This window comes from Miniopterus natalensis, chromosome 7, assembly GCF_054644295.1.
Source record: "Miniopterus natalensis isolate mMinNat1 chromosome 7, mMinNat1.hap1, whole genome shotgun sequence".
Taxonomy (NCBI): Eukaryota; Metazoa; Chordata; class Mammalia; order Chiroptera; family Miniopteridae; genus Miniopterus; species Miniopterus natalensis.
In genome coordinates, this window is record NC_142087.1 from 11,325,189 (window position 1) to 11,346,650 (window position 21,462).

The window sequence follows — 21,462 nt, forward strand, 5'->3', positions numbered from 1 at the left end:
GTGCCAAGTGCCTTTCTGCCTCCTTGAGACTAACTGTCTTCTCTAATCCAGAACAAATCCGGAGATGCGGTCAGGGAAGAGACGCGCGTCACCAGTTTAGCAGCAAACCCCCCTGGGAGAGGGGGGCGCCTGAGATTCGCCAGCCCCTCAGGCCCTCAGGTCTCTGCAGCCCCTCGGTGCCCTGGTGACCTGGCCATCTTAGCCTGGCCAGGGTGCATTGCTGCCCTAGACCCCCACCTGCTCTGGCAGTGCTCGTGGCAGCTCAACTCTGGCTTGTCTGAATGTGTCCTCACACCTCTCAACCTTCCAGAAACTACCTAAATGGATGCTTGTTAAGCAAGGGAATCTCTAAGTGCACTGAATCTCTAGAACCCGAAGCCCTGTACTTTAAAAATATTTGGTGGGTGTTAGATTGGTCTTAAGAAGGAGTGTCATGAACCAGCCCCCAATGTGTGTATGGTGTTTAATCCCTGACAGGCCAGGTGAGAGGGATATGTGTCAGACAAGAGTTGCTGGTTCCCTCCCGGCACTCCCTTGGCCTGCTCTTGTCAATTACACTGATGGGACCAGAACCTCCACTCCACGGCCTGCCCACCAGCCCACTTGTGGAGCTCAGGGTTGAATTGATGTGGCACCCAGCTCCCAGGAATTACCCCATATTGGTCCTCTCTCTGGATGATGCTGACCTCTCCCGTGGAGTCCCAGTGGAATTGACAAACCATGCTGGCTTCCTCTTTGTTCCTGAAAGCTCTGGGCTCCAGCCTCTCTGCGCCCTCCCCTCCCCCCGCCTGGGTTTCCTGATCCCTGGGTCTCCCTCCTTGGTTTCTGTTTCTCGACGCCAGCCTGCACGGATGGGCCCGGGACCCCGGCCCCTATCCCTGCCTTGTGCACAGCGCCGCTTCTGATAAGCTCCCAGATCCAAATATCGGGTGGAGCCTCCTACCCAGGAACCAGCTGGCAGGACATTTGCTTTGTACCTGCTTTGCCAGCATCAGGAGGCCCCCGGGAAGCAGCCCCCCCACCCTTGAGAAGTTTTTGGTTCTTTTAAGCTTGTTATGACATTGAGGAACCTTTCCCGGGGTGTTTTTTGTTTCCTGACCTGCTCTTCCATCTGGCACTTCGACGTGGCCCCAAGATTTCTTCTGTCGTTCACCATCTTGATTTCTCTCTCTCCCCCTCCCTCTCACCCCACACTCCCTCTCCTTTGCTTTCATCTGGCCATAGCGAGCAGGGCTGAGGGAGGGCTCGGAGGAGAAAGTGAAGCCGCCGCGCCCCAGGGCCCCAGAGAGCGACACGGGGGACGAAGACCAGGACCAGGAGAGGGACGCGGTGCTCCTGAAGGACAGCCACCTGGCCATCGAGCGCAAGTGCTCCAGCATCACCGTCAGCTCCACGTCCAGCCTAGAGGCGGAGGTCGACTTCACGGTCATCGGTGACTACCACGGCAGCGCCTTCGAGGACTTCTCCCGCAGCCTTCCTGAGCTCGACCGAGACAAAAGCGACTCAGAAACGGAGGGCCTGGTGTTCTCCCGGGACCTCAGCAAGAGGGGCCCCAGCCAGGACGACGAGTCCGGGGGCATCGAGGACAGCCCGGATCGAGGGGCCTGCTCCACCCCGGACATGCCCCAGTTTGAGGTACAGTGGAGCACCGTCGAGGCTGGGCCCAGCAGGCACTGCATGTCCGAGGGCCCGGGCCGTCGTGAGAAGATGGGGCTTGCCAGCCCGCAGCCCAGAGTCCCTCAGCCTGGAGCTGCGTCTCGTGTTGCATGACTCCCTCCGCAGAGCAGCATGGTTCTGTGCTCGCATGTTTGCCATCTCGTTCACCCCTAACACACAGTCCTTGGCGTTTAACCCTGCAACCCCATCGCTTGCCTGAGGTCCAGCAGTGACCGGCGGTCAGGGCTCCTCGACTCCTCCCCCTGCCCGTGCTGCATGGCGCTGCAGGGAGCATGTGCTTGTCAACGACTCACAGGGGCCCCTGCGGCCTGGTCTGAACGCGGAGGGTTTTCCCTGGCCCCAGCCCGGGCTCCTCTACCTGGGGCCCGGGCTTCCTGGGGAGGGGGCAGCAGTCTCAGTCCATCTGGCCCTGGGGTAGCTGTGGAAACTCTGGAGAAGGGGAAACATCGTCACTGAGGGGTACATAGGGATAAACTGTGTCTGGGCCTCTCTGCTTTGTGTCCTTACTCCAGAGGATCTTTGTTCACATTATTTCCTTGCTCCCTCGTCTCTTGCAGCCCCAGCCTACCTCCCACCACACTCCCCCATCTCCCAGGCATTGAAACATGAGCTCGCCCACTTGGGATTCCACTCATGCTGTAGCCTCAGGGTAGGAGGTGTTTCTCCCTTCCTCTGCCTTGCAAATGTGTCATATTCCAGGACAGTTCAGATGTCACTTCCCTAGCAAATGCTTTGCTGACCGCCCTGGGAAGAAGTGTTGTCCCCTCCATAGTCCCTTGCTCAGTAATGCTTCTGTTCCCAGTGGTATCCCAAGTTGGTTAGTGGCTGACAGGTCTGCTCTCCTACCAGGTGGCAGCTCCTGGAAGCCCACACAAAGCAGGCACTAATAGATGATTGAATGAATGAATGGCTAGATCTCTGGATTACAACCATCTGTAAGAATCCCCTAATCACCCAGCCAGGTGACAAGCTAGCTTTCATTCATTCATTCATTCATTCATTCCATTCATTCATTCATTCATTCATCTCACGTACGCTGATGCCTGCTGTGTGGACAGCCGCGAATAGCCCAGTGGAGAACACAGAAGAAACTGATCATTTAACTTACAGCTTCTAGAGTAGAGGTGGTAGACTGGTGGCTCGGGTCAGATCTGGCTAGCAGATGGATTTTCTTTGACCTTGATTTAAAAATCAGGACGTTGAATATAAAATCTGGGGATTTTTTTCATATCATTAAAAAATGGTATAAATTTTTTTTATATAATTAAAAAAAAATCGGATGACCTAGTCACTCAGAAGCCATGGGCACAGTTGGCCAAACCTGAGCAGCACCCATTTGCTTTCTATTCACCCCAGGCCTCAACAAACCCACTTCACTTGTTTGTATCCCCTGCCTGGCCCCTGTGGGCCTCCAGGTGTGTGACTTCTGCTCTAAAGAACAATTCACATGAAGTAGTGGCATAACCATTGAAGTCATTCAGATTTAGTGACATGCATGTAGGGAAAGTACATAGCATGGAGTCTGGCACAGAGCACATCAAGTGAATAGTAGATATTCTCTTAACGGTAGCCTAAAAATATAGCCACCATGAGGTTGAGTGGTTGCAGGGTCATGCGCAGGCCTGTCTGGTGCTGCTGGTGGCTCTGGCTCTCTCCTCTTGGGTGTTTGTCTGTGACATCACCCCATGCCGCTTGCCCTGACCCATGGACCGTTCTGGAGACTCAGCCAGCTGCAGGGGTGGGAGATAACCTGCTGACCCTACACCCCAGTTGCCTGTGAGCAGGAGCCATGCCAGGGCTTGAGTTACGAGGTGTTCTTCCTCACCTCCCTACAGCCCGTGAAAACGGAAACCATGACAGTCAGCAGCCTGGCCATCAGGAAGAAAATCGAGCCAGAGGCCGTCCTGCAAACCAGAGTCACCGCTGTGGACGCCCAGGTAATCTGTGCCTTTTAGTGTACCCCGAGCACAGGCATTAGGCGTTTGGGGTGTGATCTACACCTTGAACAAGCCCCTCGGCCAGACCTTGCCACCTTGGCTCCCCCAGAGCCCCCAGTTTAAACCCGATGCTCCTGAGAGCTTTATATATTGTCCTTTCTGAGCTCAAGAGTGGGCAGTGGAATAGGTTCCTGTCCTGGGCAGACTGGACCTCGTAATGCCTCAACTTCCCCATGTGTTAAGTGGGATGATAATGTCTCCTGTCTCCCTGGTAGTGTGGTGAGGACCAGTGGCTAGTGGATTAGGATTGTGGCTTTTAGGTCGCTTGAAGGCGTTGGAGAGATTTCTCGATGTACCCCAGGGGCTGCTCGGGAAGAGAAAATGTGAGATCCCAAGCCAGCTTCAGTCAACAGTGGCTCACACTGGGTCATTTTTTTATGCACGGGGGTTCCAATCAGGTTGGCAAAATGAACAAACTGAAAAAAAGAGAACCGAAATCATTTGTCTTAGTGAGATGAAGCACACTGAGTACCCTGGAGACGGCCTTAGTGAACTGACCCAGGTGCTTCCCAGGTTCCTTCTGTGGTTTTTAAACTTTGAAAATTGAGATAATGGGTCTAGGTTCCTCCTGGCCAGAGAGCTGCTGCGCTGGGGGCTTTCTTGCCCTGGGGACCAGTCTTAAAAACTAAAGTTAGCCCAGCCAGTGTGGTCCAGTGGTTGAGCATTGACCCATGAACCAGGAGGTCAGGGTTCATTCCTGGTCAGGGCACACGCCCGGGTTGCAGGCTTGATCCCCAGTCGGGGGTGTGCAGGAGGCAGCGGATCATTGACTCTCGTTGTTTCTATCTCTTTACCCCTCTCCCTTCCTCTCTCTGAAATCAATAAAAACATTAAAAAAAAACACACTAAAGTTAAACGTAAACCAGCACAGCGTGGGCAACTCTGTTCTTTTCAGAATTTTCCTTGACTTTTATAACATACACAGGGTTTTATGTTGACGAGTTGTGTGACCTCAGGCAACATGCTCCCACTCTGTCCTATTTTGTTTTAGTAATGTGCTTTGTTTTCATGCAGAAAAATATAAAGAAAACGGAAAATGGCCCCAAATTCCACAACTCAGTAACTTTACTGACTTCAAAACAATAGCAAAATGGTCACAGTTATGAAATTCAAATAGAATCAAATGAAATTTTTCTTGTGATTCCTTCCAGAAAAATGTATGCATATACTGACATGTATACTGATGTCTGTAGGTATTTAAAAATTTACAGAAAAGAGATTTTTCTTTTTTATATTCCTGCTCTTTAATAATCTCCTTGGGGACCACTCCTTGCTGGCATAGGAGTGGTCCCCAGGAGATTACTCTCAGCCCCGCTCAGGAGCAGGCTCTGGTTTTCCACGTGGTCTCCCACCAGTGGACCCATGCTTGTTTCTCTCTCGCAGGTAGTGGTGAGTGCTATAATGCACTTCCTTGTCTGTACTTCTAGTAAAGTTTTCAAGGTTTATATCCAAAGGGTGAACTCCTAGCAGTGGGACCACCAGGTCAAAGGGTACATGCATTGAAATTTGGATAGGATTGGTCAGATTGTCTGGGAATATTTTTCCTGTGTCGAAGTGAATCAGAGGGCCTGTGAGGCCCGTCCAACCCAGTCTATGTGTGGACACCCCCGTGCCCCAGTGCCCGCCGCTTTGTCACTGGGATGCCTCGAGCCCAGGTGATGGGTGCTGCAGGTGTATCTGCACTTCTTGCTCTCTGTATCCCTCTGATGATTCCTTCCCTTGACCGCAGGTCGATGGGACTGCCTCAGGGGGGAAGGAGTTCATACCAACTGCTCCCTCTATTACCACGGAGACCATATCAACCACCATGGTAAGTAGGACCCGGGAGACTTCCCTCTGACCAGCCCTCCCGCCCCCAAAACAGCCAGATAACAAACACTGCCAGCTGCTTGGGGAAGCCCTCATCTGCCCTCCCTGCATCAGGTCTGGTACGCACTGTCAAATTGTCTGGCACTGTGGTTGCCATAGGACATCTGGCCAGATGTCAGTTTTCCAGATTGAATAATGTGGGAAGTGGAATTCCTGGGTGTCAGTTATCCAGGCCATCTCAGCCACGGCAGGGGTAAAGAGAGGATGGTGCTGTTAGATTATTGGCAGGGCCTGAGGACTGTGCCTGAAAGTCCTTCCTCAGGACCCGTCCTGCTCATTTTCTTGAGTCTCTGGCCACTTCCTTGCCTTGGTCAGTAGATGGCGTGCAGTGAACCCAAGTTGGAAGCTCAGGATTTTGGATTGTCTTCAGAGGAACCCTGTGGTTCTGCTACCTATTTGCTGTCTGACCCATGAAGGGGGGTGTCCTTGGCCTCTGGTGTCCTCATCTGTAAAATAGGAATAATCCCCATCCTGCCTGGCTCATAGGTTCTTGAGAGAGTCCAGTAACACCAGATCCTTTAATGACGACACAGGACAAACAGCATTCAGCATGGGTTTTGGTGCCAGGCAGTAATCTCCTTGGTTTTCACAAAAACTGTGAGGTGGATGCTCTTTTTTTTCTTCACTCTTTACAGATGAGGAAACTGCAGTTCAGAGAGGTAAAGTGACTTACCCAAGGTCACACAACCAATAAGTGGTAGAGCCAGGTCAAACCCAGGCATCCTGACTCCAGAAGCCCTACTCTCCACCTTAACCACTCTGCTCTGTTCCCTCATCTGGACCATTGTGAACACTGGCCGCGTGGGGCTGGGGCCGGGGCAGAGGCCGGGCTGGCTGGGGCTGGGGCAGATATCATAGCCTGGGCCAGATCTGTTTTGAGCTCCTGGGAAGTTATTTTCAAATGCCTTTTCTTGCCAAACCCCTGATAAACACAAAGGAAGAGAGTTATGTTAATTTAGACTACCCTGCAGGTAGGTTTTGAGTAAACAAAGATTTTAAGATAAATCTAAACCAGTTACCAGCTCTCACACTTTTCCCTATCACTCAGTCCCTCCTCTCCCCTCAGCCCCTTACCACGTGGCATCGGGATGCTTACAGGGCTAAATTTTAATTCATGCTACATGAGCAGACAGTTACATCATTTCATCCATCCATCCATCCATCCATCCATCCATCCATCCATCCATCCATCCATTTGTTCTGAAAACATTTCTTAGTCTCTGTCTGCCCAGTACGGGGATACAGAGCTGAAGAGAAGATACTTCCTGCTAGAATTCACCCGTCCAGCTAACAGTCATGGGCGCGCTGAGTGTGCTGTGCCGTGTTTAGGTCTGAGGCACACAGTGGTGAACACGGCCCAGCTCTCCCACGTTCTGGCTGGATGACCTTGGGCAAGTTACCTGAGCCTCTTCAAACCTCAGTTTCCGCTTCTGTAAAGCGGGGTGAGGGGTAATAGCACATCCCTCAAAGGGTTGACGTGAGGATGAACTAAAGTTAATCTGTGCAGAGCCCTCAGTAGAGAGCTTGGCAATGTAGTAAGTGGTCTGTAATGTGAGCGGCTGTTATTTTCCTGCCTTCTTGGAACAGGGTCGTAATTCTTTCCTAGGGAGCACAGGGAGATGTGTGGGTAACACCATAGGAACCTGGGAAGGCTTTATCTGAGCAGTGACATCTGACATATTCTTGGAGGGTAAATCAAGGTGCAGTCACGGGAGAAGGCATTCCAGGCAGCGGGAACAGCGGGTACAGAGGCAAGGAAGTGAAGGAGCAAAGCATTTGGCCAGTGAAGTGAGATGTCAAGTTTGGGGGAGGCGCTGGGGGAGAAGAGGCTGCAAAGGAAGGCTGGGCCAGGGCTTGAGGGGCCTCGAATGTCACATACAAAGTTCAAACTTCACCCTGGACACAGTAGAGAATCACTTGAATCTTTTAAGTAGGGGCATGATGTCATCAAAAATACGTGTTTCTGCATTTTAGGAAGGTTATTCTAGCAGCCTGTGTGCTACATGACTGGAGCAAAACTTCCCTCAGGGCATGGGTCCTTTTTGTTTTTCTTCCTTTCCTCCCTCCCACCTTCCTCCTTCCCTCCCTCCCTCCCTCCTTCCTTCAGCAAATATTTACTGAACGCCCACACTGTGTGAAGTACTGTGCCAGGCACTGCGACTCCAGCACCGAAGGAGACAGTGTCCCTGAGCCTACGCACCGTTGAGAGAGACCGAAAAGGAAGGCAGAGAACTAGTTCGGGGCTGGTGCAGGGCCAGAGTGTGAGGAGGTGGGTGCCACAGAGAGGGACAGGGCTGAGGGCTACCTGGAGGAGGGAAGTACAGGACTTGGTCACTGGTAGAATGCTTAGGTGACAGAGAAAGGTAGGCTGGTGACACTGCTCACTAGCCCAGCTGTTCTCAAAGCGCTGTCCTGGGAGCCTGTTAGAAAGGCAGCTTCTTGGGCCCTGCCCCAGGCCTACTGATTCAGAAACTCTGGGGGGAGGCCCAGCAGTCTGTGCTGTCACACATCCTCCAGGCGACGCCCCTCAAGTCTGAGAAGCACTGATACAAACCCAGCACTGGGGGGAATGCTCTTTAGTGTCAGGAGCGAGAGGAAGCAGCGGATTCCATTTTGGATCTGGTGAGTCCACGGGGCCTGTGGGACATTTCCAAGGGAAAATGTCTAGGACGCAGTTGGTTTTAAAGGTCTAGGGTTTAAGAAAGATGTGGGCTGCAAATAAAGGGATAGGGGACAGTGGCCTCAATGAAGAAACCTTGAGTGGCTGAGGTAGTCCAGAGAGAGGATGGGAGGAGAGCCCTGAGTACATGGGAGGTTGCCCTTGAGGCAGGAGAGAAAGAGGAGAGGCAGGTGGAGCTGGTTGTTTTGGACGACCCTGTGTCCCCCTTAATGGCCTCTGTTTTTGGTGTAAAGGTGGGGGTGGGGCTTTGCCCAGGAAAGAGGAAGCAGTGGCAGAAGAGGCTCCGGGAGGGTGGCCCCAAGTGGCAGCAACGCTCCACGTGGCTAATGACTGTTGCCTAAGCCAGAGGAAAGGAGGCCTGGAACCTGGAAGGCTGTCCTTGTAAGGTCTGCTGCTAATGCCACATTTGAGGATTCTGTCTGACAAAGTTGCTTGTGGATAGAGTGCCAGGTGACCAGGTCACTGACGGCCTTAACTGGAGGCGGGCATGGGGAGCAGGCAGGGCAAAGGCAGATAGAGGGCTTCCGTGCTTACGCATCCCCTGGAAGGTGGAAGTCCAGGTTCAGTTCTGGGCACAGACCAGGACCAGGTCCATCCCTCCGGGCAGCTGCAGAAGGGACACAGATCGGGACCCCTGGACCAACAAGGCCGAGCCCTGAGATGATGCAGAAAGTGGGAGGTAGAGGCAGACAGCCAGGCCCTTTACCAGATGTGAGCCAGTAAATCTGGGGTCAGTTCCTAGAATATCTGGCGGTCAGAATCCCGCGTCAGGAACTCCGAGGGCAGAGAGGCGTTGTGGACGGAGTGTGTTGGACTTGGGGTCTGACGAAGCGGACCTACATCCGGGCTCCATCACTAACTTGCTGGGGGACTTGAACAAGCCTCTTAACCTTCTCTGGCCCTCCAGTGTCTCAGCTGTAAAACAGGATTATTAAAGTGATTAGTTCTGAGGACTAAATGAGATAATGCACCATTAGGATAATATCTTGTACATAGCAAGTACTCAGAAAACAATAGTTTTATGATGGTATTAACAGGCAGCCTCTAGTATACTCATCCTATAGATTTCCAATTGCAAAGCTTAGCCTCATGTCTCTGTGGGAGTACGGCAGGGGTCCCATTTTTAAAAATATTGTTTAAGACTTTATTTTTAGAGCAGCTTTAGGTTCACAGCAAAATTAAGCGACAGGCACAGAGATTTTCCATATGTCCACTGCCCCACTCATGCAGTCTCCCCATTATCAACACCCCCAGCAGAGCAGGACATTTGTTGCCACTGATGAACCTACATTGCTGGGGTCCCTTTTTCCAGGTGCATTCGTGAGGCCCATAGAGGAGAAGTGGCTCTGCCCGGGGTCACGTGGCTGGAACGTGGCAGGGCCAGGACGGGAACCTGAGTGTATAACCCTTTTGCGAGTACTTCCAGAGAGCAGTGCCATGTCTTGTTCACCACAGTGTCCCCCATGCCAGGCACTCCGTAAAAGTTTGCTGAGTGAATCAGCGAGCGTGTGAGTATGTGTGTAAGTGTGTGAATGGGTGAATGAGTGAGTGCCTAATGAGTGAGAGGAGACTGAACTGTGTGATGCTTGTCGCTCTCTGCTTCTAATGTCACAATTCAACCCTGTGGCCATAAGAGCTACATGGCTACGTGTTCCGGCCATCCTGGGGGCCCACCAACCTGAGACCTGGCCATCTGAGCACTATTGTTTCCCCAGGAGAACAGTCTCAAGTCCGGGAAGGGGGCAGCTGCCATGATCCCAGGCCCACAGACGGTGGCCACGGAAATCCGTTCTCTTTCTCCGGTAAGTGGGCAAGGCCAGCTCAGGCTAGGGGACTCCACGCCGAGTATGTGGAGCCGGGTCCACAGGTGGCCCACAGCCAGTGCAGCATAGAGCCCAGAAGGCTGCTCAGGAAACTATCATTTTCAAAGGCCCACAGGGCTCCCTGGTGCCCACCAGTCTCGTCCATTGCCTTCCATTCCTCTCCCCGCACCCAAGCAGGGCATCGGCAGTGTGGGGGTGAAGTGGCTCCTCCCTTTTGTGGTGCCCGTGGTGTGATAGCCCTTTGACATCTGCTCTCCTTGGTGGAGAGCAGTGGATTAGGAGTCCAGAGGCTTGGATTCTGGACCGCTGTCAGTGGTTGCCCCGCAAGCCTGAATCTGTCCCTGTAGGCTTCTTGCAGCTCCTGTGTTCTCCAAATCTGTCATTATCACCTAGGCCCGGAGAGAACATGTTCCCTGGTCTGACAGGTGGGGGATTGAGAAGGGACTCTGTCTCCACCCTGGATCCCTCTGTTCATTCTTCTGAGACTCCAGGATTCTTAAATCCTAGGGTCTTGTTAGAATTCTGGGCCTTAGGAATCTCAGATTATAGGCTTTGAGAATTTTGAGGGTCTAGCATTCTGAAGATCCTAGTATTCCTGAATTCTTAGGCTCAGTAGCATCTGGCTTCCAAACTTCACCTTCATGGGACCCCTCCTATTTCCTCTCAGTTTACCCCACTTGCCCCCACCCTTCAGAGTCCAGCACCCTCACCTGACCCCAGGGTGGGGGTGGTTATATTCTGCAGATCATCGGGAAAGATGTCCTCACCAGCACCTACGGCGCCACCGCGGAAACCCTCTCCACCTCCACCACCACCCATGTCACCAAAGTGAGTAGCCCAGGCTGCCACATGCCCGCCTGGCTGCGGGCCTTGGGAACCCCATTGCCGTGCTCAGCCTCATAACATGGCCAGAGGAGAATCGGGGGTTCCCAGTTTCTGGAATGCTGTGCGCTTTGTTCTGTGTTGTGGCCTGCCCTGGGCATGGACCTGAACACTGACAGCCAGGCTTGGGGGCCGAGGCCATCTCCTTGGAAGCAGTTGTGAACCAGACATAGCATTTGCATCTTACAGACCTTGAGTACCGGAGGGATTTAGAGGGGACAATATAAGGACAGCTCTTCAGTGAGGCAGGATCTCCTGGGAAAAGTGGGGTTTGCGCAGGATCTTGGAGAGCCCGGTAGGGCTTGTGGGAGAGAAGGCAGTGGCAGGCGCCTTGCAGTGCAGGAGGCAGGAGCAGAAACCATGTGTGCTTCTTCGTTCACAAGCAAATTTTACCCTGTGCGAGGTGCTGGGGAGGGGCCGTAAGTGATGCATGTTGTGGGAAATGGGATCAGTGGACTCTGGCAGCAAGGAGCAGCATGTAGGGACATAATTGTGGGAAAGCAGGTTGGACTGGGGCCCGGGGAAGCAGAATAGAGACAAGTTCCAGGACAAGTGTGGCGGTGGAGGGCCTGAGTCAGAGAGCCATTGGAAGACCGTCAACGGTTCTTAACTGGGGAGCGAGCCAGTGAAGAGGGGTTTAAGGAGAGGAGATTGGATGCACCAGGATGTGCAGGTAGATGGGAGAAAGAAGAGAGTGAGTCATGGAGAGACCAGGGATGGAGGGCCTGGACCAGGGTGGGGATCAGAGTTGGGGAAGGAAGAGGGGCCAAGAGGGGGGCATTCCTGGTGTGTCAGGCGTGGCTTAGCCAATGAAGACAGAGGGCTGGGGATAGGCTGGCATGTCCACGCCTTAGTGGCCAGAGGGGAGTCAGGAGGCGTCTTAGGCCAGGGATGGAGGCCTGAAGGAGATGTGCCAGGGAGCCAGGTTGAGTTACAGGTTCTGCTGAGCCATCCAAAAAAGTCTGGTAGGTGGTGCGGGCCCTTTATACACTGTTCCAACCCTGCCCTCTCCTCTCCAGGACTCAGCATCTCTGCACAGTCCTCAGAAAGCACCCACTCTCACCACAAGCATTAGTAAGCAATATTGATTTCACTGAAAGCTTTATGGGAAGGTTTTTCATCACACACCCCACTGAACACAGCTCAGAAAACTCTTTTCCCCAAAAAGTCCCTCCTGGCCCTGCCAGCTGGGAGCCCCTTCATCTTTCTGTCCACTCCTGACTCTAGCCTGGATTTCCCTCAGCCACCACCCTCCTTGAATATGCCAAGCAATTAGATCCTGCCCCATTTCTACTTATAAACTTACACCCAAACCGGCCCCTTCAGAAAACAGCGGTGTTTACCAGTATCATCAACGGAATTTCTCTTGTACTGTTGTTTGAAGTCTTTTAAGGTAGAACCTTGTCACCATTCACATTTCATTCATGTGTTCATTCAACTAACCTGCATTTAACACCTGCCCTGGTCAGGCTGGATAGGGGAGGGAGGGGGTAGAGATGAACAAAAGAGCCCTTGTCCCCAAGAGCTCCAGACCAGGTCCCACACAAAAGGTTGGCCAAGGGCAGAGAGGCCCAGAACTGTGAGTGATACAGATTTGGCGTTTGGGGAGTACCAAGGCAGGAAGGCCGAAGGATTGTCCACCAGGGTCAGGGAGAGCATATGACCTGGGCTCCGGAGATCTAGAGGGGACAGTTTGGTCATTGGGAGAGTGGTGGCCACCAGGCAAGATCTGCAGCCTGAAGTCCCAAAACTGGAAGAGAAAAAAATCTGAGGGAGCTTAAGGGATACTTGGGACAGGTCCCGTGTCACAGCTGCTGGTCGCGCAGGACCCAGGGCTGACCTTGCCCCCTCTCCCCCTGCAGACTGTGAAAGGCGGGTTTTCTGAGACCAGGATCGAGAAGCGAATCATCATCACTGGAGACGAAGATGTTGACCAAGACCAGGTACGAGGATAAGGGACGTCACTCCCAGCGCCACTGCCGCTGCCAGTCCCCAGTCCCTGCCACATTGGGCTTCCCACGGATGGTTGCCCTTGTGGACTGAGAAGATGTCCACTTTCTGCCCACCCTGTCCGGTCAAGGGGCCCCCAAGAAAAGGGCACCGAATGGGAGCCAGAAGGAGCCAGAAGACTCAAACCCTAGTCTCTTCCTTTAACCCTCTGACCCCCGCCCCTCCCTGGGCCTCCGTTCCCCCAGCTGTGCACTGAGCCGCGTGTGGTCTCCACAGTTGCTCTCGTTATTCATTATTCTGTGGTTCCTCACTTTGCTGTTCTCTTCCTCCAGGCCCTGGCTTTGGCCATCAAGGAGGCCAAACTTCAGCATCCTGACATGCTGGTAACCAAAGCTGTCGTATACAGAGAAACAGACCCATCCCCGGAGGAGAGGGACAGGAAGCCACAGGTAAGATTCAGGAGGCACAGCAGCTGGGACAGGAAGGAGGGAACTGTGGCAAGGCCCCCTGAGGGTCATTTCCATCTGAGAACCCATCCTGTGGCTTGGTCCCTGGCACAGCTTTGACCCCCCTCCCTCCAGACACAATGAATCAGAGTGGGGAAGAGGCCTGGTTCCTTGGTTCTTTGGGGTTTTAGGCCCTAGACCCAGAACAGTAAATCGGAAGTGGTAAGAAAAGGGGAGACAGGATTGTCAGTGGGTGCTGAGGTGGGATAGATGGAGGCAAGCAGACCCTCACTGGCCATTGCCTATGAGCTGGAAGTCAGGAAAATCCTACCAGGCCCAGTGTCACATTCCTGTCCCAGAGTCTCTGTCTCCGTCACAGGTCACTGGATGTTGCTAAGGGAGGGTACAATGGCCAGAGCCCTCGAACCCGTCTGTCCTGCTAGGTTGCAAACCCGTGACTTCTCAGGCACCTGGGGCCAGCCAGGCTCTTAGGAGCCCCAGTAACTTTCTGTTTCCTGTGGGCCATCAGTGCCTTGGTGGATAAGAGGAACAGGATGGAGCTGCAGCAGACAGGGCTCTCATCCCCTTGAACTGGGGAGTGGGCTCTTCTGGTCCCTCTGGAAATTTACTGGAATCTCACAGACACTGAGTTGAGTGGAGTCAGTCAGATACAAAAGGTACATATTGTTTGGGTCCATTCATAGGAAGTACAAAAACGGGCAAAGCAAATCAATGATGATAAAAGTCAGAATAGTGGCTACTTCTGGGATGTGATATTTACCGTGCAGAGTCACAAGGGAACCTTCTGGAAAGGGCGGTGTCTTGAACTGGGTGGGCAGAAGTAGATTTACAGCTGTAATACAAAGAAATAATACAATAATGAATAAATAATCCAAGGATAAACTCTGTTTTGCCTACTCACAACTGTAACCCTGCTTTTTCCCATCCCTGTGCCTAACAATTTGTCGAGCTCTACACTTAGATTTCTGCACTTGACCCATTTCACATTATACCACAGTGAAAAACACACACATCCATCTCGTAGACCCTCACCAACAGCAGGTCTCCTTTTGTCCGCTTCCCTGATGAATCAAACCAACGCCTCCTAGAAAGATACAAGAACGTTTCCTTCTCTTGCTTTGATTACCACCAGCTTTGTGTTAGAAGAAAAAGCATGGAAACATTTTCTTGCCACGCTGATAGACAGCCACACCCTGGCCTCGACCGTGCTGTCCAGCAGACCCTTCAGCGTGATGGAAATGGTTCTTCTGTAGGAAGCATGTAGCCACTAGCTACACATGACTGTTGAGCGCTTGAAGTAGACTAATCTGGAATGAGGTGTGCTTTGAGGGTGTAATACATACAGTTCTGCCTCTTATTAGCGGCCTGACTCTGAGCAAGTTATTTAACCTTCTCAGCCATGTTTTCTCATCCGCCAAGTGGTGGTGATAATCGTAGTGGTAACTGCCGTGATTTAGGGAGTGCTCACGCTGTTTGGGTACCAGATTATTCACTCGACATAAGTAGTGTTATCTGGCCAATCATTTTACAAACGAGGATGCTGAGACTCTGGACCTGCTCACAGTCATGGATCTGAGAGAACATGATGGGTTGATTAGAGAACCAAACCTCATCCGTTGGACTCCAAATCCACCCGATGGTCTTAACCTCCTCACCACGCTGACTTTTCATAGTATCTAACTCATAGGCTTACTGAGGTCATACATATACAGTGTTAGCACAGTACCTGGCACATAGTAAGTGCTCAGTAAAAGTTAATTATGACTGTTAATACTATTAACTCAAAGTAGGCTAACAAAAGGCTGCTCATTTGGACTTTACTGCAATGAACCAAGAAGAATAAATTATAAAAAAGTATTCTTTAGCTGTCCCTGGTACTTCTGAAGTATCTGTGGGCTTTTGAAGACATCCCATGTACCCAGAATTCTGTTGACACTTTATTAGTCGATGAGCAAGCTTAAAGTGCAGCCTGTCACTATAAGACAAAAATCCCCAGGAAACAGCAGAATTGAGCAGAAGGAACACACCCAGACTTTGGAGCCAGAAACACCTTGCTAGCATTGTTTACAGATGAACCTTCCTGGGCCTCAGTTTCCCTATCTACACATGGAGTTAATCTCTAAAGTGGAGCTGCTGTAACAATTAAACAACATCTGTGACTATCTTAGTTCTGGCTGCTATAACAATACCATAGACTGAGTGGCTTAAACAGTACACATTTATCTCACAGTTATAGGAGCTGGGAAGTTCCAGATCAAGGAGTCTGCCCATTCAGTCCTTGGTGAGAGCCCACTTCCTGGGGTGCAGACAGCTGTCTTCTCTATGTGTCCTCACGTGGTTAAGAGCAGAGAAAGACAACCTCTCTCACGTCTTCTTACAAGGGCACTAATTTCATCTATAAAGACTCTACCCTTATGGCCTAAGGGCCCACCTCCCAACAGCATCTCCTTGAGGATTAGGGCTCCAACGTGTGGATTTGGGGGTGTCCTGCCAGGGCAGTGTCTCAGGCAGGAGTAACCTGGCCATGTGAACCTGCTTCCTTGACCCTTGAGGTTTTGCCATGTTTAGGGATGATGAGAGTCCTGGGTAAGTCAGACCTTAAACTTCCACCACCAGTCAAGTGCACAGGCCCTGTTTCCCTGTGGGTTTCCATCTTGCTGGTCTTCATCTTCTCTCCCTGAATCCTCCAGAGATGTCTTTCTCTGCTCCATTCAACTTAGCCTTCTTTTTGGAAGTTCTTCCTCCTTGGAGTTCTTGCTGCGAGTGTGGAAAGCACATTTATCTCACACAGTCTTTTAGCTGCAACCTCGCAGGCCAGATGTGTGGTTTCTGCTCCATCATCTCCCACTGGCTGGCCTCCTTAGACAGGACCTGTCTCCCAAACCCTGCCAGCCAGATGCCGGCACTTACCCAGCTTCCTAGAGCTTTCTTACCTTCAAAATTTTAATTAAATGTGTGTGGTGGGGATAATTGACCAAAGCAGGTGCCTTGGGTTGTAACCAACTTGCTAAGTCATTGAACTTGGGCCTGGGTTTTTCCATATTGGGAAATGGGCCGAGAAGGATGACATTTATATGACTTTATTAGCACTTGACCACATGTGGGTGAAAAAGGGCAAGAATGATATGCCACCTGTTAAATAGTTTTGGATAGTTGCTATGTGCAGGGCACAGTGTTGGGTACTGGAAAGACAACGATAAGTTAAGGACAGCCCTTGCCCTCCAGGAGATCAGAATACATGTCATTCATTAACAACAGCAATAGTGGAAACAAGAACAGCCAGTATTTATTTAGCACTCACTGTATGCTGGTCCTTGTGAATCCTCCTTATAACTGCACGAGACAGGGCCCCATTTTACAGAGGAAGCAACTGAGGCCTAAAGAGGTTTAAGAGTCAGTAGGCCGTCAAGTGGGATTTGAACTGAGGATTCAGGATTGCAGAGCCCACGCCCTTAAACACTATGTTTTGGAGTCAAACCTGAGTAGGGATGCAGGCTCCAGTTTCTTTAGTCAAACACTGTACTCTGGGGTTTAACCCCCAGGGCACAGCAGGCCCATGGAAAATAGAAAGGGAAAACAAACAAAAGGACATCTGTAATCACGACTAGACATTCCTTGGGACTGAGAGGTGACGAGGAGACAGTGAACCGAGTGGAATATTAGCTTCTCAGTGTTAAAGGAAACTCGGACAGGTTTTCAGGCCAAAGGAAAAGATACCACTTCCCTGGAAACAAGCAGATGCATATGGACTTTGGAGTCAGACAGATGCGGGCTCAGTTCTCAGCTGCCACTTGCAAGCTGTCTGGCTTTAGACAAGTCCCTCTCTTCCTGAGCCATAGTAAAGGACCCACAGTAGAGGCAGGCTGAAAATGACCTCTTGCTATGTGTCTAAAGGTAGGTGACAAAAAGTTACTAACTTTTCTTGTCCTTCTTCTTTTGTGTCCCCCCCTCCCCCGTCCCCCCCAACAACTCTGGCTCCAGGAATCCTGACCTCTGTGAAGAGATGCTGGCGTGTCTGGTCCAACCCAAGCCAGAGAACCGCTAAGAAGGGGCCTTCGTTCTGGATTCTCCAACTCAACACCGCTGTCCCAGCTGCGACGTACTGTCCCTGACGAGAGACTGGGAAAGGAAAAGCATATATATATATAGATATATATAGATATAGATATATATACAGGAAACACTGCATCCTTGCACTGCTTCTGGGGCTGGCCGAGCTGTCGGCCAACAGCAACAACCAACATCTGAACACTTACATTTCCTTTGCAGACAAAGTGAAGAACTGGTGGGATTTTTCAGGAAAAAAAAGTTATAATGCCAATAATCCCTCGCTCTCCCCCTTGGAAGTCCTGCGGAGCAACATGAGCAAGCCAGACCACGACGATGGTAGAAGCGCGGTCCCACTGTGCGCACACGGAGTGGACGGACATCCCCTTTGTTCTCTGGTGTCTGTTGCCCACCCAAGGGCAAAGGAAAACCCTTTTGCAGCAAAGCAAGATAAGCCACAGCAGCAAGACATGCACCGCCAACCGTTTTCCAAGAAAGAAAGGACATCCCCAGTTGGAAAGGAGGAGGAACACTGGATTGTTACTTTATGGTTCTTGACACTGGGCTGCAAAATCCACCTTCCTTTCTTCCGCCTCCCCTCCCCCTCACAAGTCTTGTCATTTTCTGTCTCGGCTCCCTCCTCCCTCTCTCCCAGCCCTGCACCCCTCGCCCTGTGTGTCCGGGTCCTGCTGAGGGCCACTGCAGATGATTCTCATTTGAAATGAGAAAAAGAAGGAAGCAGGAATGGAAAACCACGCCGCAGGAAGGGAAGTAGACATTGTATGTTTATGGTTCTCATTATGAAGGTGCAGCTTGTAGGAGATTTGTATGGATGTGCTTTTAAGTTATGTATATTACATATAACGGGAAACAAATATTAAAATAAACAGTGCTGGTAAGTATGAAGCTGACATTTTAAAAGTATAATTATCTGACTGTGATTGATGTATCCCAAGGTTCCTAGATCTCACTGGACCGGCCCAGCCTAGGAGACCTGGACTCTGGCTGTGGGCTGCTCACAGTAGGAGCTGGTGGTTCAGTGTAGTAATACAGTGTGTGGTGTTTGTCATTGGTTGATTGGTGGGAGGGGAGGGGTCCCCAAATGGAGAGGCAGGGGTTTTTCAAGAAGGAAGCAACACAGATGTGGTCCAAGATGCCTTCTCCCCTGGGCAGTAGCAACCAGGGCCTGGTCTGTGCTCAGGTGTGGGGTCCAGAGGTAGGATTTTGCTGCAGATCCCCTGGCTCAATCCCCCTACCTCCCTAAGGGGGCTTGCCTCCGTTTTCAGTCCTGTATTTTTTTTGCCATGTCTTGCCTTTCCCTGACTGAATCCTGAGAGCTGACTCCCCATCCCAAGGGAGGCGATGCCCCTGGCCACTGGAGAGGATGGTGGTTTAACCTGGCTGGCTGAAGATTCCCACTCAGCCTTTTCCTCTTATCACTCCTGTATTCTGTCTGAAGCATTCTCTTCTTCCTGGGCCAGAGCAGCCATGGTAGAGACCCTGAGCACAAGGTAGGCCCTGACAGGTCAAAGGTGCATTCCCGAAGGCTCTGCCTGCCCAGGACACACTGAGGAGGAGAGCTGGTGCTGCTCAGTCTCCATCTGTGTGTAAGACCCTGGTTTTGGAGACCTCCCCTTCGGTCAGCATCTGAGCTCTTAGCCTGAGTCCTCAGAGTCCCAGAAATTGCCTTGAGACTGCAGAAGCCCTTGGAGAAATCCCATCCAAAGCCTAACATTGACCTCTGGCACAAAGGGGCTTTCCCAGGCTTTCCTGCCACAAGCACGCCCCTGAGCTCAGTGAGTCCCCTCTGAGGGAGTGTGTCCCCACGGCACTTTAATTTCTCAGTCCCATCTCACCTCCCTGCTCTGTTTCTAAAGCAGTCCATAAATTCACTCAACAAAAATACTGAGTACCTACCATGCCCGGCACTATTCTTGGACTGAAAGAGAGGATGTGGGGGGTATGGAGGCCCCTGGGAATCCCCCTGAGCCAGCCTTACCCTTCAACCATGGCTGGCCCCTCTGAGAGCATTTCCACATTCTCTCCAGGGATGCCCTCCAGAGGGCCCAGGCTTGCTTACCAGTCACCCCAAGGATACAAATATGCTTAGCTGGTGCTGACCTGAGGCAGAACAAAAAACCAGAATAGTGTGCCTCTGTAGACAAAAATGGGATGGAGGGAGGGCAGAGAGCCCTGAGCAGGGGGATCAGATGGCAGAGTCAGCCACGCCCCAGCTGGCTGGTGGTCTGCTCCAGGCCCGAGTGTGACAGCACAGCCTCCACTCTCCACCCACCAGGTTCTTTTTACATTCCTGGTAAAGGAGCCGCAGAACCTCCCATTCTCCCTTCTCAGCCTGAGAGCTCCCACTCCTCCTGGGCCAAAAGCTGGAGAGGCTTCCCCCTGTCTGAGCCACCCAGAATTTGGCTCAGGCACCCCACCTTTGCCGGAACCAGGCATCCTGAACACACTTCAGAGGGAGGGTATTTTTTCTGGGTTCTACACCTGCCTGCAGACCCTGGGTGCGTGGCTTCAGCGCAGGGATGGAATGGCCGGGCCTCGCTCGTGGCCCATCGGGGTTTGTGGAGATTCTGCCCCTCGGATGCTCTGACCTTCCTTCCACGGAGTTGGGCAGCGCCACCGGGGAGAGGGGGAGCTGCAGAGCTAAATCTAGGGCACTGTTTCCTCCCCATCCCCCTCTTTGCAGAATATAGACGTTTGTCTTGTCTGTCTTCAACCTACTTTTCTTTTTTTTATATTTGTCATCCTTTCTGTGCTGCCTCTCCACCCAAGAGACCATGCAGCGTAGTGGAAAAAGCTCCAGAGGGCAGTCAGGAGGACCGTGTGGCCATGGGCTCAGCGCCTAGCTCACCGCGTGGCTCCGTGACACTGAGCCAGCCCCGTGCCCGCGTTGGGGCCTCAGTTTCCACACTTGTAAAATGACTTGGGTAAACCAGATGCTCTCCAGGGTCTTTTTTCCGCTCTGCCCTCCAGATTTTCTTTTCTTTTTTAATTTTTTTCTCTCTCTCTCGGGATCTTTTCCATCTGAGGGTACAGGAAGTGCCAGGACCTGTTTCAGTGTTTGAATCCTGCAAGCACATTCCAAGACTGGTCTGAAATTGCATGAGCAACATCACTCTAATTTTTTTTTTTTTCCCAAAAGCACCTTACCAACCAACTGCAATGCTGTCCTGTTCCTTTTAACTCACACCCCTCTCCTCTCTGGTCCCCATGCTCCCCCACCTCAGTGCTCCGTGCTGTATGCGTGTGCTCTCTGTTCTTGTATACTCAATAAAAGTGAAATAAATGTGTTTGATGCTGAACCACGAGCTGCCTTGGTGCATCTCTCCCCTCCCCTCCCCTCCCCTCCCCTCCCCTCCCCTCCCCTCCCCTCCCCTCCCCTCCCCTCCCCTCCCCTCCCCTCCCCTCCCCTCCCCTCCCCTCCCCTCCCCTCCCCTCCCCTCCCCTCCCCTCCTCTCCCCTCCCCTCCCTTCTCTCTCTCTCCAAGTTGGCATTGCAAGAAGGGCTACAATTGGAGTGGAGAGATCCCAACCTAGAACACTTTCATTCAACAAGTATTTGCAGCTCTGAATGTGGTCCAGGTCTTGCATGAGGCTTTGCAGATACAACAACAACAAGACAAGTCCCTGCCCTCCAGGAACTCACGGACTAGTGGAGGGAACAAACAAAACAGGCAGGCAGCTAGAGACAGTTCCCGAGTGATCAGAACCAGGAAGGAAATGCAGAGGGGACAGGGATGGTCACTGGAGACCACCTTAAATAAGGTGGCTGGTTATGATCTCCCTGGGGAGGTTGTTTTTGAGCTGAACGAAGAGAAATACCCAGTAAGGTGAACAACGGGTGAGAGCATTCTAGGCAGAAGGAACAGTAAGCACGTGGGCCTCCTGACACACAGGGGCTTGGTGTGTGGAGGGATAGCATGATCCTGCCTCTTCTTCCTGAAGGGAGACCTACATCTGGGGCTCTTCCTGCAACCCCCTGCATGGGAGCCTAGGTAATGTAGACAGGTACCCCCAACTGCAGCTCTGCCCGCCGCCTTCACACAGGTCGCC

General features: G+C 51.9%; 1 protein-coding gene across 4 annotated transcripts in view; it reads left to right on the forward strand.

Annotated features, from left to right (window-relative positions):
- Nucleotides 1-20,712, forward strand: part of EPB41L1 (erythrocyte membrane protein band 4.1 like 1) — a 53,283-nt gene extending 32,571 nt beyond the window's left edge. For 2 of the 4 annotated variants that reach the window (XM_016219350.2, XM_016219352.2), the window contains exons 13-20: nt 1,225-1,635; nt 3,513-3,614; nt 5,404-5,484; nt 9,939-10,025; nt 10,791-10,874; nt 12,791-12,871; nt 13,211-13,327; nt 17,327-20,712. In XM_016219350.2, the coding sequence (XP_016074836.1) occupies nt 1,225-1,635; nt 3,513-3,614; nt 5,404-5,484; nt 9,939-10,025; nt 10,791-10,874; nt 12,791-12,871; nt 13,211-13,327; nt 17,327-17,335 (972 nt within the window). In that variant the 3' untranslated portion in view covers nt 17,336-20,712. Of the gene's footprint in view, nt 1-51; nt 160-1,224; nt 1,636-3,512; nt 3,615-5,403; nt 5,485-9,938; nt 10,026-10,790; nt 10,875-12,790; nt 12,872-13,210; nt 13,328-17,326 lie in introns of all 4 variants that reach the window. The other 2 variants (XM_087818753.1, XM_016219353.2) reach the window with 2 other exon arrangements.
- The last annotated feature ends 750 nt before the right edge of the window (nt 20,713-21,462 follow it).